Source organism: Ochlerotatus camptorhynchus, unplaced genomic scaffold, assembly GCF_037179485.1.
Source record: "Ochlerotatus camptorhynchus isolate MF236.1 unplaced genomic scaffold, CSIRO-AGI_Acam_v1.1 ptg000364l, whole genome shotgun sequence".
Taxonomy (NCBI): Eukaryota; Metazoa; Arthropoda; class Insecta; order Diptera; family Culicidae; genus Ochlerotatus; species Ochlerotatus camptorhynchus.
This window is the reverse complement of record NW_027040852.1, coordinates 1,810,844-1,832,997: the sequence shown is the minus strand read 5'-3', so window position 1 is coordinate 1,832,997 and position 22,154 is coordinate 1,810,844. Positions and strand designations below refer to the sequence as shown.

The 22,154-nt window shown below is 44.3% G+C and overlaps 1 protein-coding gene across 7 annotated transcripts in view; it reads left to right on the top strand.

Moving 5' to 3' along the window:
- The window catches only part of alpha-Catr (alpha-catenin related), a 442,824-nt gene that overhangs the window by 328,464 nt on the left and 92,206 nt on the right, over positions 1–22,154 (top strand). For all 7 annotated transcript variants that reach the window (XR_010518373.1, XR_010518374.1, XM_065232156.1 and 4 more), the window contains 2 exons: positions 9,511–9,698; positions 9,772–9,877. Coding sequence is in view for 5 of the 7 variants with exons in the window: in XM_065232156.1 (XP_065088228.1) it covers positions 9,511–9,698; positions 9,772–9,877 (294 nt within the window). In the remaining 2 variants the exon portion in view is untranslated. The remainder of the gene's footprint in view (positions 1–9,510; positions 9,699–9,771; positions 9,878–22,154) is intronic.

Below are 22,154 nucleotides of genomic sequence, written 5' to 3'. Positions count from 1 at the left end.
ACCGTATAATCAACGCCCATAGGTGGATGTAAATTGCGCTTTTAAGACAAAGAACTTCTTAAAGAATGTTTCATTGTTTTTCAGGAGGGCTTCCGATCAATACAGCTACCGGAGTCGCACTTTTTCAAGAAATTAAAGTTACAGGGTGAGCAACGAACCGGAAAATAACCGGGAATTTAATTCAGTCGATCAGTGCTGTTAAGTGTGTTTAACATTTCGAAATACTTCTCAGACAAATTTTTGAACTCAATTCTCTTTGTAAGAATTAGAAAATACTAGGAGGCAAAGTACACATGATCGGTAGGACACGTGTTCAAGAGAAAATTTGCGAAAAAAAATCGACAGCATCCGGAGGGATTTGAACCTACAAATCCCATTAAATCTCTTCTGATACATTCTAGAATGATTCCTTATTTATCTTTACAAAAAACCTTTTTACTATTGTCATTTCATAAAACAGCAAAAAAGGTTATCTTCAATTTAATTCCAGGTAAAAAAAGTCAAGATCATAGGTATAAAAATGAAACTACAATGTGTTGAATCCGAACCTACCTAACTAATAAAAACCAAAGATTTAAGTAAACTTAAGGAGAAAAATCTATAGAACTCTCTAATAATTCCCACTAGTGGGAATGACACTGATGAAGACTGCACATTGTAGTCGAAATACGTATCTGTCATGGATACCAAAATTAGTTAAGTGGAATTAAATGGAAGATAACCTTTTTTGCTGTTTATAAGGATTTTTAAGTTGAGTGTGATGATAAATATCAGCATGCCTATGATGACCCACATGGGATGTATAAATATATATGATAGAAACTGGAACGCGCAAACGTGGTCGACAAAAAAATCGTTTCTTTCAGTCAAAATTCATATCACAAGAATCTTCTTTTATTTCTTTTGGTAGTTCATTTCATATATTAAAAGGAAAAAATATTCGTTTATTCTTTCGACCTTTTTCGTCACCGAACGCCAGTTAGATTTAAACTGCTGCTCGTTTTCCATGGATTTATTAGTTTTCTTGAGATTCTATTTGACCAAGGCCCAAAACCGTTCGATAGGGTGGAGTTCTGGGCTGTTGGGAGGGTTGTGGTCTTTGGGTACCACAACCACGTTGTTCGCATCGTACCACTCGATTGCCTTTTTCCTATAGTAGCAACTCGCCAAGTCTGGCCAGAACAGCACAGGTCTATTATGTTGCTTTAGGAATGTTAGCAGCCGCTTTTCCAAGCACTCCTGGACGTAGATCTCTTGATTGATGGTTCCCGTAGTAATGAAAATGCCGCTTTTTAGACCACACGTGCATATGGCCTGCCAGACGAGATATTTTTCTCGGGAACTTCGATAGTTTGATGGTTTTGAAAATTTCAGCCACCTTCCCTATTCCTGATGCGGTATAAAACTCTTGTCCGGAAAGCTGCTTGAAATCTGCCTTCACATAAGTTTCGTCGTCCATGACGACACAGTCGAACTTTGTGAGCAGATTCGTATAAAGCTTTCGGGACCGCTGCTTTGCCGACGTGTTTTGTTTGTAATCTCGGTTCGCCACCATCACCTTTTTAAAACGACGACAACCCGGCTCGTTTCTTGGCCCGCTGCACAGTAGTATGGAGACATTGAGTTTGCCAGCGACGTACCGGATGGAGAGGTTAGGATTCCGCTTGTATTTCACCGCCACCTTCTTCGTCGTCGCTGCCATGTCCGGATTACAATTGCCGCCGCTTCCAGGCTTCCTGGCGGTCCACAGACGCTCTCCAAACACTTTAAAAGCGTTTGTCACGGTCGACTTGGCCACATCCAGCAATTTTGCCAACTTGGCGTGTGAGAACGTCGGATTCACTTGCAAAATTCCAAAATTTTGACACGCTGCTCCTCTTGCTACGACGTCATTTTGAAAGCTGGAGAGCAAACGATGAAAACTCATCATAGCAACCATTGTGTATACACTCAACTTCCAAATGCAGCATTTCAGGTTTTTTTATGCATTTTTAACAGAAATACACCAATTTGAAGTTGACCAATTTCTGAGCGTTTCAGACTTTAATCGTGATGGGAGTACATCTGCTGATTTTCTATGACGGGATTTTGTTGGTTACCGATCTGCTTTACTTCTTGTTCCTTGGAGTCACTGTTGCCCATGATGATGGTTGACTGGAGTTCGATGTTTGACTATTTTATATTATTGACAATTTTCTGTTGCACTCCGCTTTTCATGTTTCGACGTTTTATTAAATTTGCTTTGCTAGCCCTGCTTGCAGAAAATAAGTGTTATTGTTTTCCATACTCTCCCTTTCGTCTGCCAGTGATTTTCCATTTCAACCTTTTGACTCTTCGACCTTTTCATTGTCAACATTTCAAAGGGGCGTATTTGCTTTTGTAAACAATTACTTTAGCCGTCGATTTCTTGCGAATAAAGCTCACACATGAAATCAATAACACTAACAGGTAGATTGTTTACCTCTATCAGCTAGCATTGTTAATTTGAAAGGGTGAAGTTTTATTTGCGAGAAATTAACGCCTAACGCCATTTTTTGCAAAAGCAATTACGCCCCCTTGGAAATGCTAGTACTGTTTTTACGATTTGATCTTTTGTCGATTTAAGTTCAATTCGACCTTTAGTCCATCAGGACGAGTTCGGAAAATGCCTACATGCATGTGTGTGAGACGAAAATTTTCGAGATCGGTTTCGCAGCAACCACTGCCCCAAATTGGACACAACAAGCACAACATTAAAACTACTATAGTCCCATATAATATTATTGGAATTGGAGTTCCGGAGATATGGTGGAACTTGTTGCGGTGAGTACGTGTCTTGAGAATGATGACATGACATGAAAATTCTAGAATAAGACCAATGGTAGTCACATCATTGGCCACACCCGGAAATGACCACTGGAAAACCTTCAGGTAAATTGCAGTTCCACCCTTTTTGTTCAGTATGTGCTTCACAATCAACCAGTACTCCTCAATTGGTCTTAGCTCCGGAGTATTGACCGGAGTCATCTTCTTGGGAACCACTGTGACGCCATATTCGTCCCATAGAACGATTCTGACGTAGGACTACGTCTGTGATTTCTATATGAGGGAACACTTTGTGAAAACCAAAAATGGAACATGTAACAAAATTATGAAAGATTTTGAACGTTAATAGCCCCTGGACCAATTGCAATAACTTTATCACCAATCGATCAGGAATATTTCTACGCATCTGTTAAATTTAAGACTTTATAATTTTTCAAAATGTCACTATATAAATCTGCACGAACGTGCAACTGTTGCTATGATAGTTAAAATGATCACCGATTACCTGCAAAAAGCGATTTCCCTAACACAGATTTCAAAGTTGAATTCCATCCGGTCTCACCAAACGGTGTTTATTCAATCAGAAGGAAGGAAGAAGAAGCCGCACCGCTATTGATCGAAATCAGTAGCTCTTCGTGAGCCGCTGTGGGACATCTATTCCAAGAGCGTCGCCCTCATTCCAAACAATATACAGCTCACCAGCCTCATATGTGTTTAACACCCTAATAGCTCAGCATTACTCAACCATCACACAAACCACCATAAATTTGTAAAAGAGTATTTTTGGACATTTGTCAAGGTCATCAATCGGATGTCAGTTCCCATATCAAGATAGAGCTGGAATTAGGGCGTAACAACTTTTGTAAACAATGACTTCTTTCGATGATGTCTTGACAGTCAAGGCTCGCCCACGCAAATCAAGAGCACCATCAGCTAGGGTAAGACTTCCCCTACCCGACGGTAATGTTGGTTTGCGTGGGCGTGCCTTGAATTCTTAAAAATCATCGAGGGAAGTCATTGTTTAAAAAACCTGTGACGTCTAATTCCAGCTCCATCTAGATATGTTTAAGTCTAACATACCAAGTACTTTAAGGCAACATTGGGATGCAATTTCAAAAACCGAAGTCGGTCACGGCAGGAAAGTGATCTGATTTTGATCCAGGGATGAAGGATTTTAATTCTTAATACGTCAATCGATAGGCTGTTGCGGCAGTTAACAAATAAGATTTATTATATAAGACCACGTAGTCCTACGACACTATTACGAACAACCCCATAGGGCTGTCCCTTGTAGTTTTTTTTTAATATTTTTGGGATTGAGGCAGCTGGTTCCAGATAGATGATAGAACATGCTCCTGTGAGTACGTGTCTTGAGACTTTTAATGACCTGAATCGTTCCAAATCCACATCAAAACACTCGAAAACAAGAACAATGGTAGACATGCCGAGTGCTCAGGAACACATTGACCTCGCCCGGATATGTTTCAGGTGCCAAGGGTTTGAACTCCAAGACCATATTTACCACACCTAGACATGATCCGAGTAGCTTCAGGGAAGTCGCCATCAGAGTCTGCCTTTCATTTGTTAGAAGGGTCAGACTTCACCATAGCACAGGGACCATTCTGAAAAAAAAGACGGTCAAAACCCTTATCTCGATGTTTTAGCGTTTAGGTATCTTTGGTGAAATGTTTTGAGATGTTATTCTGCATCATCTGGCATATCCCTGTATAAGTGGTGATAAACTTGGAAAAACTAGCTTCTAGAAATTACAAGATGTTTATGTCTGTGGCATAGTTGTGGAACTATGAATTCCATTTAACTTTACTCGAAACAGACAGAAAGTAATTCTAATCTAAACTAATTCGTCGTTCTCCTTCAAAATCATGTGATGCATTTTGGGACCAAAGTAGTCCTTCCAGAATAATCTCGTATGGATGCATTCATATTCCAGAATGCACTTGACTCCTACAAAGGGGCCGACCCCGGCGTAGAGGTTAGCATTCATATCTCTCACGCCAAAGTCACGAGTTCAAATCTCACCCCGGACAAGTCACGAATGACCGAAGAGCGTTAAAGTGACTATAATAAAAAAAATTACTCCTACGCAGAGCCTATACCTAAGCTAAACTGGTGCAAGCGTATAGTTTTCTGGTCTTCTATGAAGTTCCCAAAGATTTCCTGGTGTTCTCCTGGACTGCTGTGAAGTTATCGAAGATTTCCTGAAAATTCACAACCCCCCCGGAGTTCTTTGAACTTCCCTGAAAGCTACGGGACTTCTCTAAGGTTTTCCTAATTTTCCTGAAATTAAAACGAAATAATTTATGGAACTGTCCTTTTAATTTTCGAACGAAATTCATTACGTGTTTTCCTTATGATATTCGAACTCCCCGAATTTTTTTAGTATTTTATTAAAGTTCCCGCTATTCTTCTGAACTTAATTGAATTGCCATGAAGTACCTAGATCTTCCCCTAATATCCTCAAACTTCTATAGACTTACCTCAACCTTCGGTGCTTCCCTAAAAACAAGGTTGCAAAGACTCATTTCAGCTAAAATAATGTTTTTCGGAATAATAAAACCAAAAGATGGTATGATGGCATGTTTTACTTGTAACTTACAAGAAGAGGTTACAAAGTATGCGTTGGAAACATAAAACCTGTAAATTTTGCTTTCTATGAGTCACAATCAGCGATTTGCTGATCGCTGAGTGAGTGAGTGAGTGAGTGAGTGAGTTTGTGAAAAATCGCTGATTGTGACTCTCATGAAGTGAAATAAACATGTTTAATATGTCAAACACATTCTTTGCAACCTCTTCTTGTATCCTACCAATTCAAAATTTGATCATGGCATCTAATTATTTCATAATTTAGAAAAACATTGTTTTAGCTGAAATGCCTAAAAATCCCAAAATGTCCACGTGATCCGGATATTATACTGATATTCATATAACTTCCCTGAGGATTTTGGAACATTCCTAAAATGCTCGGAATATTGCATAAATCCTGAAATGTTCTGCCAAAAGATTACATTTCTCAAGGGAATTGCTAGCGATTCTATCACCCAGGTGAATTTCGACTGGTAGCCCCTCCTCGTTTTGTTTGGTATTCACGAATGACCAGAACTGCTTTGGATTATTTAAGCCGTAAATTAGCCTGCACACGCCTTGTGTAGCTCTTGTAAAGAATGCGGTTATATGTGCGATATTCGTTGCTCGCTGTTGAAAATAATCGTTTGGTGAATGGGTTACGAGTACGACAGTATTTACGGAGGGCCTTCGATCTCAGACGCTTCAAATTCCGTAGTCGAGCATTGGACCATGCGGGTTTGGGAGAGGGTCTCCTCAATGGGACAGAATCAGTTATTGTCCGGCCAACGACCTCAGCGAAGTAGTTGACGGCTTCATTAATAGATGAACACGTGTCAAGGAACTGCCAATCTGCCTGGGCAAGCGAGTGACTCAGCGCGACGAAATCTGCTCTACGAAAGTCGAGCTCATGTACATCAACAGGGGGGTTATCGTAGCGAACAGGAACAGATAGGTTGATGGAAACTTCCAACGCAGGATGATTGGTGTGGATGTCAATCAAAGGCTCTGGGGCTTCTAGGATTGAACATTCCAGTCCTGCAGCTTCGTTCGCCAGAACGAGATCAAGCAGCCGAGAGTTGCTATTCAGTATCGAGTTGATTTGCGTTAAGCCATGCAGGTTGAAACCATCAAGGAGAGCACAGCAGGATGTGGGCATGTTCGAGCGAAGAACATCAATGCTAGGAAGATCGTTTGCAGGAACGTTCCATGAGAGCCCAGACTGATTGTAGTCACCAAATACCAGAGCTAGGTCGTTTTGTTCTAGTCGAGAGAACACGGTACCAATCGAACTGATGTGGTTTGCAATGCTGCTCGAATCAGATTTCCGGTCTGGAGGTAGATACATAGCGCCAATACTTATTGATCTACGAGGCGTCGTTATTTTGACCCACAGCTTCTCTAGAGAAGTGCAAACTGGAGCAGGATCGATGCAGGGGCTTAGGTGTTTGGATACCGCAATCAAGACGCCTCCCCCACGCAATTTGGTACTATTCTGGTGGTTGCGGTCGTTTCGAAATACCGTAAATAGACTGCCAAATAATTGAGATGAATTAATGCGGTCATAGAGCCAGGTTTCCGTAAGAACTATGACATCGTAGTCAGAGTCAACGGCAGTTACGTTCTTTAATCTACCATTAACAACACGAAATTTTCTTTAAAATGTGCGCCCATTTTACTGATGTTCCTGTGACTTCCCTAACGTTTGAAAAAAATGAACCTACCGAGAACCTTTGCTAAATTTTCCATTATAGTTCCATCGGTTTCCTTTAAATTAATTGAGCTGGCCTTACTTTCTCCAATCTGTCCTGATTTGTTCGGTGTTTCCTTAAAGCTCCCTCAAATCTCCCGTAGTTCTTGGTAGTATCCTGAAATAAATTGCGACTGTCCTGAAAACCTTTAAACATCCCTGAAGTTCTCTGTTCTACTGTGAAATTTCCGTAATATTAGTGATAAACTTAAGTTCTCATGAGTTCTTTAGATTTTCCTAAAATTTCAGGAACTCCTTGAGGGTCTTCTTCTTCTTTTTCTTCGCAATTTAAGCTTATCGTTTATTGCTTATTAGCTTCTTCCACAGAAATTAATAGAAACCTTCCGATGCCTGTTCCATTTTTGCATTAGTATAATTGTGTAGCAAGTACATTCATACTCTATGCCCAGGGAAGCCGAGAAATTTTTCAACCCAAAAAATTCCTAGACTAAACCAGGAATCTGAAATAGAATAGAAATAGCTGCACTGTTATCGACTGAGCTAAGAGAGACCCAACTCATTTAGGGGTCTAGAAATGTTACAGCAGTTGATGGAACTGTCTTGAATTTATCGGAACTTACGCTTTCAGAGCTTACCCGAAATTCTAGACTTTGCTGAAGATTCTGGAACGTCCCTGAAATTATAGGAAACGCTCTTAGTATCTCTGATAATCCATTAAGAGCCAGCGCCGGTGGTGTAGTGGTAAGCGTGACTGATTTTTCTGAGGCATAAAAATCTCTGGTCACGTCTTCCTTCGGAAGGCAAGTAAAGCCCTTGGTCCCGGCCCATGTGTGTTTGAATGAGTGCGATATTCTACGCAAGTGTGGAAGCTGCCTTCCTGCACATTTGATTGCCATCAATGGATGGCAATCGATGTCCTTCGGTGATTGACACTAGATTGCGGAACAGAGACCGACGTTAAATAAAGGAAAGAACAAATCCCTTAAGATCTCAAGACCTAGCTTCTCTCAAGTACTTGGTACTACTCTAAAGTTTCGGAAATTTCCCTAAAGGTCTCTCTTCTCTCAAGTTCTCTTAATTTCCCTGGAAGTTTCTGGATTTTTCAGCAGTTTTCCTGAAGCTAATGAAAACACCATAATATTATTGATACTTCTCTGAAGTTTCCTATATTTTACAAAAGTGTTCGGAACTTCCCTTATGTTCCAGTAGTTTGTTTATAAAATTTGGATGAAATTCTGACCATTTCTTTTCATTCCCCAGAACGGGTTTAACTGTATTAAAGCACTTTAATCTGAAATTCTCGCAACCCTCCTAGTCATGTTCCTAGAATTGTGCTGAAATTAATGGAACTGTCCGAATAATTCTTTAACGGTTCTGAAGTTCTCTGGACTTGCGTGAATATCTTGGATCTTTTGTGAAGTTTTTTGTTAGTTCACTAAACTTCTCTGAAGTTTCTTGGACAATTCTTAAATTATCGGAACCAACCAAGTGACTGATGGGACTGGTATGCGAGTACTTTTGCCCTCGTCTCAAAATGTACTCGTATATGAGTCCCATCTGATTTCATCCTACGTATCCTAATAAAATACCACTGCTATATATGAAAGTATTCAAGTAACCGACGATAAAACCTTTTTTTTTTTGGTAAAGAAAGATGATCAAACCGATTTGTACCTTCATTCATAAAAGTTGTCCTAGCTCGCTTTCTACTCTCTATACCAATAATATCACACTGCCGCACTCTAACGGAACTATCAATTCTATACTTTCATCTACTCATCTATCATACTAACATACCACTCTAGTATGTTATTTGAAATAAGCATCTTCAACTAGGATAAACTCATGTTGCAACGAAACTATTTGGACCATTAGTACTGGGTTTTATGACTTTTCCAAATGGGACTGATATGTAAGTACCAGCAGTAAAGTAACCCTCTTAAGTACTCATCCCTTGGATAAACTTGTCAAGATCAGCAATAAAAATGAAACTACAACGTGCAGAATCGAACCCCACCTAACGAATAACCAAAGATTCAAGTAATGAAGTAATATCTAAACAACTCTTTAATCTGGAAAAATCCCCAATTGGTGCACATTGTAGCCGGAATACGATTATTTGTATCCATGACAGACATTACTAAGTTGATTTCAATGGAAAATAATCACCTTTTTTTGGTCTTGAGAAAATTCCACTAGTATCCAAGAACACAACTTTCATCTTTCTGACATGCCTCACTTTCTACGTAACATGCAACACACGTGCCAAACCAATAACCTTTCCTTCCTAATGCCCGAAAACCATAATCCTCGCCACAAACAACAATATCGTATCTGCCGCTAGCATCCTTTGTGTGACAGACATTTTCTTACGATTTCCTCTTCTTCTTCTTCTTCTCCTTCCCCGGCAGGCTCATCGATAGAGCGTTTATGTGATATTGCGGCAACGGATCCGGTGGGCTACTCGCCCCGGCCTAATCCGATTGACGACAGAGGACCGATGATACGGGCGGCCCGGACCCTGCTGAGCTCGGTGACGCGGGTCCTGCTGCTGGCCGATATCGTGGTCGTTAAACAGTTATTATTAGCCAAAGACAGGGTAAGTACGCCGCCGCGGTGCTGTCGATGACGACGATAACAACCATTGTCTATTTGTCTCCGTCTCTCAACAGGTAGCTAGAAATTTAAGTAGATTAGAATCAGTGGCCAATTTTACAGAATTCGTGAAAGCCTTCTCAGTATTCGGCGCTGAGATGGTAGAGCTGGCGCATGTGACAGGTGAGTTTTATATGGCTCGCGCTTTTCAAAAGCAATTCACTTGAATTTCCCACGTGACGAAACGAGGCTAAATTTATTCATGAATTATTTAATTCCGAAAAAAAAAAATCTGTGCCGGCAGCATTTTCCACTCAAAAGAGTTCGAGCCACACGTTATCACGATTTACCGTCCCCACACACAGACCGGGTTGTATTTACTTTCGAAACTTATTAACTATGGTGGACATTTTTCCGCTCGGCTGCGTCCACCATTCGACGGATGGAAGCAGAATGGAATCAAGCGTTTGACGTGAAGTGATGATGAGTAAAATCGAGGTGGTTTGACGGTGGCGATGCCATGCCTCGCTGGGCATGAATCAATGTGGGTGGTGTGGGTTGGATTTTTTTTAAATTGATTATTCCATCCAATGCAGGATGAGTTTTTCTCTTGCTTTTTTTTTCTGAACTGTTGAACCGTGCTGGCGTTTTTTATTTTATGAAAATGTTTGCCAGCAAAAGTGAACCACATCCAATGACAAGGAAGACGGAAACTGTGGAAAATCATCTGGAAATAAGTAGAGGGAAACTACTTTTACGAGATAACGATAAACCGGTATCGTGTGTAATGGATAGAATAGTAAAAAAAAACTGTTTCATTCACCTACCGATGATGAAGTGCTTTTCTCGTGTAATATAAAAAAAACTGCATTTCATGTTCTCGTCACTATCGCATGAGCACGCAGAATGTGTGTGAGGCTTTAAGTTAGTGGAGTAGAACTTAATATTTAGTAGTTTGATGGTGAGGTTGGGTGAAAACAACTTACAAATAGGTGAAATCTTTATATGCGCGCGAATGACGACAATGACCTTCACCCATTAATACCCAGTGATCTATTTATAGATCAGCTACAGTTTTAATTACAGTTGAGAACTTTCAGCTCAAAAGTTATGCATGTCTTCACCAATAGTGTTCTATGGACCAATATCTCTTGAAAATGGCAAACAATTTAGGTTCGGAATTGACTCACTTGGTGGTGTTAGTGTTTTTAGATAACATCGTTTTATCAACTTTCACAGAATAAAGTTCTCGTGCTAAGTGATAGGTAGAAGGATGCGGGCTTCTGCAATGTTGTGTAGATTACTAAGGTCAACACTACAGGTTATTCTTAAGTTGAGAGTTCTCCAAATAGGTGGTTCTAGTGTTCATACACAAATTTTGTTCATGCAGTATATCATGGTTCCGGCTATAAACAAAGTTGCTGTTTGCTGTAATGTTTTTCAGGATACCGAAATGAATTGTGGAGAGTTTAGTTCGAAAATATCTCCCTAGGTGGTACTAGTGTTCTTACAAATTTCGTTCAAATGCAGAGTCGATATCTTGAAACCCTTGCTAGATACAAAGTTTATGTTTTCTATATTGTTGATCAGTAGACTAAGGTATTGTAATTTGCGCCCAATTAATTTTGAAATTCTCTCACTAGGTGACATTAGTGTTCTTATGCATGTCGTGCAAATTCTGGGTTGATATCTCGAGATCTTTGCTAGATACAAAGTTGCTGTTATCTGCAATGATGTTCAGACGGCTAAGACCTTTTGAATTCTTGACAAGTTAGTTCGGAATTCTCTCATCAGGTGTCACTAGTGTTCACATAAATTTAATTTAAATGCAGGGTCGACTTCTCGACATCCTCGCTAAATACAAAGTTGCTGTTTTTTTGCATTGTTGTTTAGGAGGCGTAGGCGTTTTAAATGGTGCATAATTTAGTTCGAACATATCTTACAAGGTAACACTAGTGTTCTTATGAATTTCGTGTATTTTTTCCCTCGATTTGTTTTCCGTCGATCTTGTTTTCCGTGCTGAACACCAATGCTACCGACGCCAGGTAGGCAGCTCACACACCTGGACCCTACCTATCGACCCATCTACCCATTTCACGAAGGAAGGCGTGACCAGAGAAGTTATGCCTCAGAACATCCCGGTGAACGGCGCCGGTGGTGTAGTGGTAAGCGTGATTACCTCTCACCCCAGCAGGCCTGGGTTCAATACCAGTCGGCGCCGCCGGGATGTTCTGAGGCATAACATCTCTGATCACGCATTCCTTCGGATGGGAAGTAAAGCCGTTGGTCCCCGGTTCATGAGTTGATGGGTTGATAGGTAGGGTCTAGGTGTGGGAGCTGCCTTCCTGGCACGTCGGTAGCATTGGTGCTCAGCACGGAAAATAAGATCGACGGAAAAAATAAACCAAAGGAAAAAAAAAAATCTCGGTGGAGCCGACTGGGATTGAACCCAGGCCTGCTGGGGCTTTGTCAGCTTCCAGCAGACTGTGCCCTCTTGCATTGGAACATCTGCTTCCCAAGTTCACTGCCCAAGCATTGAAGTCTCCTCCGATGACTGCCTTTCTTCGTTCGATCAGCTTTTCGCATCTCATGGAACTGCTTCATCGTTCATCTGGGGGTGGGTAACAACTGCATATGAAGATTCCGTTAATGTTGGTGATCACGAAACCTTCGTATGAGCTCGCAACAACTTCTTGAATAGGGCATCTGCCAATAAATTGAATAGCAATGCTGTACAGTGTCGCAATTATAGGGTTTATTGAGCTCCTTCATTACTGCTGGCTTTTTTTTTATACAGGGGGGAATCTGCTCACAGACACCTGAGAAGGAACTCAGGGTGTGGGGATGGGAGAATTTCACCCACATTTCACCCTGTGCACTTGGCCCTTGACCTCCCCGGAACCACCCGAAGGCATTACTTCGTGGGAGGGGCCACTGTAGCGCTATGGCGCCTCTCTAGCAATACTCTATCGATCTAGTCGGGCAGTAGACAACTGCTGCTCGGCACGCCACTGGCGTTGTAATTCCGAAACTATGTGGGTGACCGCAGTCACCACCGCGCTCCAGTTCTCGGTGGTACCACACATCCTAGGAACGATGTTATCCGAACTGGTATCCGCTCCGCATATCGCTAGCATAGCGCTCGATACTGGCTCGAAGCGTGAACAGGCGAACACAACGTGTTCGGTGGTCTCCTCGACGCCAGCGCACCTGGGACAGGTAGGAGTACTTGCATGTCCGAACCTATGCAAGTAGCTCCTAAAGCAGCCATGGCTTGACAGGAACTGTGTCAGGTGGAAGTTTACTTCCCCGAGGCGCCTGTTGACCCAGCTTGATACGGAAGCTATCAAGCGGTTAGTCCACCTCCCCTTTGTGGAGTTTTCCTCCTCCGATTGCCATCTCGTGGTCGACACAACTCGCGCGTTGTTGTGCACCCCTCGAACGGTCCTCGCGTCATAGCAAACCACATCCTCCTTAATGATAAGGGTGATTGGTACATCCCAGCTATGACACAGACGGCCTCTCTCGAGATAGTGCGGTATGCACTGGCCACCCTCAAGCACATTAGTCTGTGTGTGCTCTCTAATTTCCGCCTGTGGCAGTCATTATCCAGTACCGCAGCCCACGCAGGGCCACCGTATCTGAGGATAGATACTACGACCTCAGCGAGGAGCCTGCGCTTACTTGCATTCACTGCCGAGCTGTTTGACATCATACGGGATAATGCCCCCACAGCCATAGACGCTATCTTGCAGGCGTACTCGACGTGGCAGCCGAAGCTGAGCTTATCATCGAGCATAACCCCCAAGAGTTTCACAGAGCGCACAGACCTAATTGTGCTTCCGCCGACTGTCAACGTCGCATGCTGTACTGACATGCGATTGTTGACTACGACCACTTCCGTCTTGTGATGGGCAAGCTCCAGTTTCCTGGATCTCATCCATTCCTCCACAAGCTTGACGCAGTCAGCCGCTGTCAGCTCTATCTCTTCGAGGGATTCCCCGTAGACTACCAGCGTGACATCGTCGACAAAACCTACAATTTTCACGCCTACCGGGAATTTTATCCTCAACAGTCCATCGTACATGACGTTCCATAACACCGGGCCCAGGATGGAGCCTTGTGGCACTCCTACGGTGACTCTAACGCAACGCAGAATCTTATACAGCCCTCCGGGAATTTGGAGCTGGTGTAGCGAGCGGGCTATCGCCCCCCAGCACGCGCTGTTGAACGCGTTCTTCATATCTAAGGTTACCACCGCGCAGTAACGAATGCCCCTTCGTTTCCGGTGGACCACCTCTGCCGTCTGGATGACGCCGCGGATGGCATCCACCGTGGATCTGCCCTTACGGAATCCGTACTGGCTGCTTGACAGGCCGTCTACACCTTCGGTGTAGGACGACAACCTGTTGAGGATGACCCTCTCAAGCAGTTTCCCAGTAGTGTCTAGCAAACAAATGGGCCTGTATGCTGACGGGTCCCCAGGGGGTTTCCCTGGCTTCGGAAGCAGCACCAGCCTCTGCCGCTTCCACGCATCTGGGAAGATGCCTACGTCCAGACAGGTCTGAAAAACAGAACGGAACATGTCTGCATTTTCCGCAACGGCCGCCCTCAGAGCCACAAACCGGGATCCCATCTGGGCCCGGGGCCTTGCCCACCACCAGCGAGTTGGCAATACCGCTAAGTTCACTGTTCGTCACTCTAGACACTTCTCCCTGATCCGCGCCTGGGATTCGCGGCCAGGAGTCTACGTCCCTATGCGGGAACAGGAACCCAACGATCGGAGCCAGTACCGCTGGTGATCTCTCTGGGGGTGCCGTCACGCCGCGGACTTTGTAGGCATCCCCCCATGGGTTCGTGTTGGTGCTTTGGCATAAGCTGTCAAAGCACGCACGCTTGCGTCTGGCGATCTCTTTATTGAGGGCCGCCTTAGCCGCTCGAAGAGCGACACGGCGTTCCTCCCGAGATTCAGTCTTACGAGCTCGTTGCATCCTCCTTCTCGCCTGGAAGCAAGACGCCCTAAGGATAGCAATCGACTCGCTCCACCAGTACACCGGTCTATGGCCATGCCTGGGATAGGCTCTCCTAGGCATGGTTGTATCGCACGCCCTTGTCAGCACTGCTACCAGTTCTTCCCCCGTCAGATCCGGGGTTATTCGCTCCCGCCTCTGTGCTTCGCCGAAGACCTCTTCCTCGAAGAACGACGTCCGCCATCCTCGAGCGCAGGAAGAATTTCCTCCTGTCACTCGCCTCTCACCTGGCCCCACACTGTACCGAATCGCCTGATGGTCACTATGGATGTAACCCTCATCGACCCTCCAGTGTAGGTTTACCTCCAAATTCGGGCTGCAGTATGTCACGTCGATGACGGATTCTGCACCATTCCTTCTGTAGGTACTGACCGAGCCGGTGTTGGATAGTACAACGTCCAGTTTGGCCATTGCCTCCAGTAGGATGGAGACATTCTGTTTGGTGTAGTGGCTGCCCCACTCCACCGCCCATGCGTTAAAGTCGCCCGCAATGACCACCGTTCTTAGGCCGACAAGAACCACAGTGAGTCTGTCGACCATCTGCGCGAACTGCTCGATAGACCAACTGGGCGGAGCATAACAGTTACATAAGTATACTCCATTAACCCTGGCGATCACGAATCCCTCGCTCGAGTTGGACACGACTACCTTCTGAATGGGGAAGCTCCCCATCGTGCATATCGCCGCCATCCCCGACGCGTCCGTGACCCAATTCCCGTTGCCGGTTGGGACACGGTACGGGTCGGAGATGATTGCGGCATCCGCTCCTCATTCCGCTGCTGATTGCCACAGCAGTTGCTGGGCAGCCGAGCAGTGGTTCAGGTTCAACTGCGCTACCTCGAACATGGCTGAGCATTGCTCTTTGCCGGAGTAGCATTGCTCTTGGCCCATGGGCAGCGTGGGCCCCCTGCTATGTGGTTGGTAGGGGATTTACCCTTCTCCGCGCATATAGTGCACCTCGGCGGCTTTTGGCAACCTCGCGCCTTATGGCCCTCCAAGCCGCACCATCTGCATAGCTTGCTCCTGTCGGTGTTCTTACAGTCACGGGCCACATGGCCCTGACCGATGCACCTAAAGCAAGCCGTTACCGGTCGGGGAATGCTCACCGGGCAAACCGACCAGCCCACTCGTACCCTCCCTGTGGCTGCCGCCTTCCTGGCATTAACTGCCGGGAGCTTGACGGTAGCCACCTGGGTGGAGAACAGTCCCTTCCTCAAGGTAACCGCTGTTGGCCCTGCTCCCTGAGCGCCTTGGCCAGTTCGGTCGCCTCTGTCACTTCATCCAAGTCCTTAACTTGAATGGTGATCGATGAGCCTAGCGATCTTACCTGCACTTCTTTTCCAACGACCTCGTTTGCCAGGTTCTGGAAAGTTGGTCCTTGGTCCCTAGCGCCACGCTTTAACACCAGGAGCATCTCGCCAGTACGAGTGCGCCTGATGCTCCTCACGCTGTTGCCCATATCCACAAGACGCTCGTCAGCTCTCATCTTCCTCAAGACTTCCGCGTACTTCGACGCTTCCGTCTTGATGATGAGAGCCTCGCCCATCGTCCTGTGTCTATTCCGGGCAGAGCTGCTCTTAGGGGCAGTTTTATCAGGGGGTTTCGGGGGTTTCGGGGGCTTCGGAGGAGCACCCTTTTTGTTACCCTTCTTTGAAACATCTTTCTCAACCGCTTCTACTCCTATTTTAGGTCACTTCTGCGGCTCATGCACTACTGCCTCGAACTGCTCAACTACAGCCACACACTCTACCTGGGCTGAGACTTTCCGTCTCTTGGAGCGTGCCATACCCTTTACTGGTGAGGTCCGGTTGCGCTTATGCCCTTGTGTCACGGCAAAGTGTAGGGCCTCGCTGGACATTGTACTGTTGCCTGCGAAGTTGAAGGTGTCCGTCTGGGTAGACTTCGGTTCCTTCTTCTCCGCCTTCTCGGCGACTTCCAGTCGCTTTTCTAGCCGCTTGTGGTCGTCATGGGCCTCATCTACCGTTGCGCGGAGCTGTCGCAAGGCCTGCTTGAGGTCCTTTGCGATATTGTTCCGCGTGCTGGTGAATTCGATGATCGCATCGAGCTGACCCGCGATAGCCAATATCCTAGGAAGGGCCCCAAAGCCATTTATGGCTTTTATTAGCCTGGGCCCATCCATGGGTTGTTCCTCTGGCTGTCCGCCGGTCTCATCGGTTCCGCCGGTTCATCTGGGTCCGGCAGAGGTTTTGGCCGCTTGGTGTCCTTGGTCGAGTCATTGGGTGAGGGAGATCTCGTAAGACCACCCTTCGCGAACGGAATCGCGGTCGCCTCCTCGGCGACTTGTTCTCTTGGGGTTTGGGTTTTGGAGGTTTTTTGATGATGGGTCCCTCTTAGACCGCTATCCTACCGTGCAACTGGAATAGTCGCTGATTGATCCCCATGGGTGCCTATGCAAGCAGTGAGGTCCATGACGAGGGTTGACATAGGCCTTCATGGGGCGTTATGTTCAGAGCCGGATCGCGTAAGACGGGAATAACTCAACCGAACCTATTCCCCCCCCCCAGTCTCTCAACCGCCGTTTGCATGCCGCCGTACGCCTTCCTCATCCGGATTGACATCGGGACATTCCCAAATCGCAGTGCACTCTCAACTACCTTTTCAGCTCCTCTTCTGTAGTGATCTCGTCCAGATCCCTGTACTCGACTACTGTATCCTGGGCTAGAGCTCTTACGCTCGCCCCTTCGCCAAGAGACTTTTTGGCGCGCTCCTTGAAGGCTGAGCTCAAAGAGCATCTCGCCTTTCCGTGAGCGCCTGGTTTTTATCACGTTCTCTCGTAGTTTCTTCAACTCTGGATCCTCTCAAACCTTCTGGAGAAGTGCTGGATACGTCGTTTTGTCTTTTGCTACGACGATCAACGATCACTCTTACTTCGCTCCAGACGATGCCTGGGTTCCTCATTCTTCTGTTCTTCTTGCTTCTACACTTCTTTACGGTACGCTATCCTTCCTCCTTGTTGTCTTCCTTGTCGTTCTTAGAGTTTTTCAGCTCCTCTTCCTCTCCTGGCGTTACCCTTCTCCTCTTCACCAAACGTGGATTTCAGGGTCCCTTCGGCATTCCCTGTTCTTCAGTCGTTGCTTTCTCCTTGGCCTCGATCAGTGCCCTTTCGGCAGTCCCGGCTCTCGTCCTCAGTGCATCCTGCTCACGTTCTGCAGCAATCATGGCGTATTTGATACCCGTTACCATTTCCTTTATTGCTTTGCGGCAGTTGCTCTTATCCTTGACGAAGCTATGGAGTTCATTGATCCTCCTCCTGATCTGACCTACGACACTCGCTTCGTTGTCATACGCGACAGTCTGTTTTTATTCGTACTCTCATGCTATATCGTCGTCTCTTTTACACATCACAAACGGTAGAACAACATTCGAGCAAAAAGAAAATTTTCAAATAACTATCATATGACATGTGTAATTTTGTTCTAATTCCTCAATTTGGTGTAAATTAAACCAATTTTGATCTGAAATTTTATTACTATGATATTGTTGCTTGCTATTTTCAGAATTCACACAAGCACAACATCAGCCGCTCTTATTATGAGAAAAACTAAAATACATATATTCATGACGGTCTTCGGCAGCAGTGTCGTATGACAGAGCCTGTCATATGACATTTAATTTTGGTACTGTAATTTGATAGCTTGTTTTGCAAGTGTCGGAAACAAAGGCAGTCGATTATCACAGAAAATATGTCGACTACGATGACCACTTACAAGACTGGGCTTAGCACAACATCTAGCTCTCCTTGGGGTCCTTGCTGCTCACCTTAGGGCTGACTGCTGCTACTGCTGGAACTCGCTGTGGCCACCAAGTTCAACATTGGTGATCTCCGCAACTAAGGATCTGAAACAACAGATTTTTGAAAAGCAAATGTACAGCAAAATGAAAACAACATTTGTCAAACGCGTAAACTGAAATCAAATTATGAGTTTAGTTTGATGTTGATACCAAAATTTGATTTCAATTTGCTGTCATTTAGATGCTGGACTTTGCTCGGGTATATTTTAGGGAAATCACAGCAAAATCGTTAATTTCAACGAAACACAGATTCAGTCTAACAGCTTCAAAAATAGACCGAATAAATCAAAACCAGATGCGCAGAGGAAATACAATGAAAATAGGAACAAAGCCATAACTATTCAAGTGTAATTCCTATAAAAATCATTGCGAATCGAAACTCTTCAACCTCGTGCGTCATGTGGACTATTCCATTACGGCAAACTGCAACAAAAAGCAATAATTCATAACGAATCGACTCCACCCGACTGGGCTCATCAAATCGGAGAGCCAAGAAGCATTTCCATTTCAATTGAACCAATCACATTTATTGCTTCATACCGCCAACCGGCACCAGCCGGTCCAATCGGAGTCGCATTTGGTTCCAGAACGACCAGAACGAAGCGAATCCAATCAAAACACCCTGCCCAAGAGTAAGATCATCACCAAGATGGTAACAAGAAGCACACGGATGGAATTTTCGGCCACCAATCCGACACGACAGCCCAGAGAAGAAAACCGGGGCAGGTCGTTAATTCTCACCGAAGGAGTAGCTAGAATTTATTGGATCGATTTTCTGCATAATGCCATCGCTTAACTCCAACTGTATCAGCTTCCATCGAAGGGGGAGCGAGAGAAACCATCTCCGTAACCGGTGTCGTGGCTGTGGGAAATAGTTGCGACCATTTCCGAGGACCCAAATGAATAATGTTCCGTGAAAATGCGGTGGCGGTCGCGGTCGTCGTTGCGCCAAGTTGTTCCCAGGGCCGCACATTTGCATTTCAATAGCACAGCAACAGGGCAGCATCTCGCTCACTCGGTCGCTCGCACTCTTTTACCATTGTATACGCTCTGCAAGTACCATGAAATTAAAATTATTTATTGTGATGAATATTGCTTAATGCCCAATTTCCTCCCAGGGGAAAAAAAACATGGGGATTTATGGTTTCAAGAATGCTTGATGGAGCTCTGTTGGTAGTTTAGAGCTTTCTAAAGGTATTTTATTGTGTGGCAAGTACAACTACACTTTCCGCCCCATGAAGTCAAACGAATGTCCTTATGCTGCTGTCCCAACCTAGAAACAAAACAGAAAACCGATCTCAATAAACTAACAGAAAAGTCAGTAATAACTAAATAAGATGGTGCAACGGTGGAAGGGGTAGGGGAAGCAACGCAAACAGTTTGCTTCCCGAGTAATAGATCCAATATTGATTTCGTTTCAGAGTGTTCGAGTTTGCTGAGTCAACATTTGAACTGTGATTGTAGTTGATTCAATATTGGAAGAAGCAACACTGTGTAATCACTCTCTGCTCGGCTGCTGCAGCTAGATAGTTCCTATATTTCCACCATCCACACAAAATTTGTTCGAGACCATAAACCATTCCGTAAACTCGCTCGTCCTTCGTAGACACAATGTCCCCATCGAAAATTGCTCGCTCACTCGGTACGTCATATGTTTGAGCATCAATTTGAAACTTTTACGATCGCACGGAAATAGCTTCCCTCGGGTAGGTAGGTACCTAGTACATGCTTTTTAACGACCGGTCCTACCAACATTACATGCAATCCAAAACGACTCTTAATTTTGTTCGCGAATAGTCGGTTAACTTCCTCAGTGCTGTTTCGACATGAAAAGCGAAAATCACGTGCGAACATTTACGGCAAACCTCGCTCCGACTTCGACCGAATCATAAAGCAGCGTAGCCTCATCTCGGTTCGTTGGACCATGACTCCCGGAGGAGAGTGACCGCGTGCGGATGGAGGCGACCTACCTAGCCGCTTTTGAATAATTTACAACCAAACGGGCGACGCCGACGACGTCATCGTGTGCAGAGTAGAATGAGACCCAGTCAATCTCAAAGTTTGGCAAATGGAACAGCATGATCGTAAATTTTCCAAGAGATCCTAAAACGGCTGCCCTAAAACTGGGTCGTAAAATGGGCGACTGGCAGGTTTCGGTAGGGGTCAGGTTAAGATGTCAGTGGAAATCAAGTGTCTATTTGAAGCCAATTTTGCCAACCCGTTCGTTGGCTGTGGTAGTTTTGCAAACGGTACGACAGGGAACTAAATAATATCGAATTTTTTTAAAAGGTTTGAGATTTTCCAGCGTAACGAACGATTAGGTTTATTGTAATAAACTGTACCCCCAAGCTCCTGCCCTGATCCTATCCTTCGAAAATGTACCTCTCTAACCTCGAGTAAGCCGCGAGTATTCGGCCCAACTCCTACTAGACATAGAATTAAGTGAATTTTGTTACAAACAAAGAACAATAAACTATCGGCTCCGTAAAGCTAACGCGATGGAGCCTACCAAATAAACGAACTAGTTAAAAAAAATTGTAATAAACTGTAAATTATTTTTACTATGCAGCAATTGCTGATAGGACGATAAGTTGGAACGGAAAGCAAGGCAATTCATGCTCCTATTTTGGCCATGCATTGGCAGAATTTTAAGCTGTTTCATGCTTTAAATATTAGCGACGCTGGTGGTGTAGTGGTAACCGCCCGGATAAAACTAACCATAAAATTACAATAAAATTACAATAAAATATCAAAAACATACAATAGATTATTTTGTTGAAAATTAATGTCATTGAAATTCTATTGTATTGGTCAAATAATCAAATAGTCACCACAATAGGTTTAAAACAAATTATATGAAATCAAAAATTTTCACTTTAAAAAAATGATAAAATTTATTGTAATGAGATCAAATTTGTGCGAGAATCGGGCCTGGGATCAAGCCCAGTCCGACACCGTTGGGATTTTCTGAATCATAAGCTCTCTGATCTCTAAAATGATGCAGGGAAGTAAAGTTGATGGTCCTCGGTCGATAAGTTGATGGGTCGATAGGTAGAATCCACATTGGCGTAGCTAAAAAATTTATCTGGAGGGGGCCTGTTGCATTTTTTTTTTCTTGCTAAACTACGGGTCAATATAAACTCGGGAAGATGCTATTCAATCAAATTGTATCAAGGAAATTTGTGTTTAGGTACCGTTCTGATACATATTTCTGACAGCTTCATATTTCGGACACGAGAATTATATCTTAAAATACTTATATACTTGGATAATATACACCTTATAAATATACCACTCATGTTGCATTAGAATAGCCCCTCGGTTTTACAACCTTTTTTATGTGTGACACCCCCGAATGATAACATAATAGGCGAAGACATAAACACGCTTCCAACTTTCTCTTGCATTTGACGTTTGCTTAGCGGTGCACGTAGTATTTTGCGATTCAGTTTGTTTACGATTTCACGGGTATTTTGATTCCTTTCGTTGGATTTATAAGCTTATCGACACAATCTGGTAAGTGTTTAAAAGCTGATTAATGTGATTATCACGTATTACATGGTTTTTCTTTTAAAAAATACAAAATAAAGTGTCCGAAATATGAATCACATTTCTTC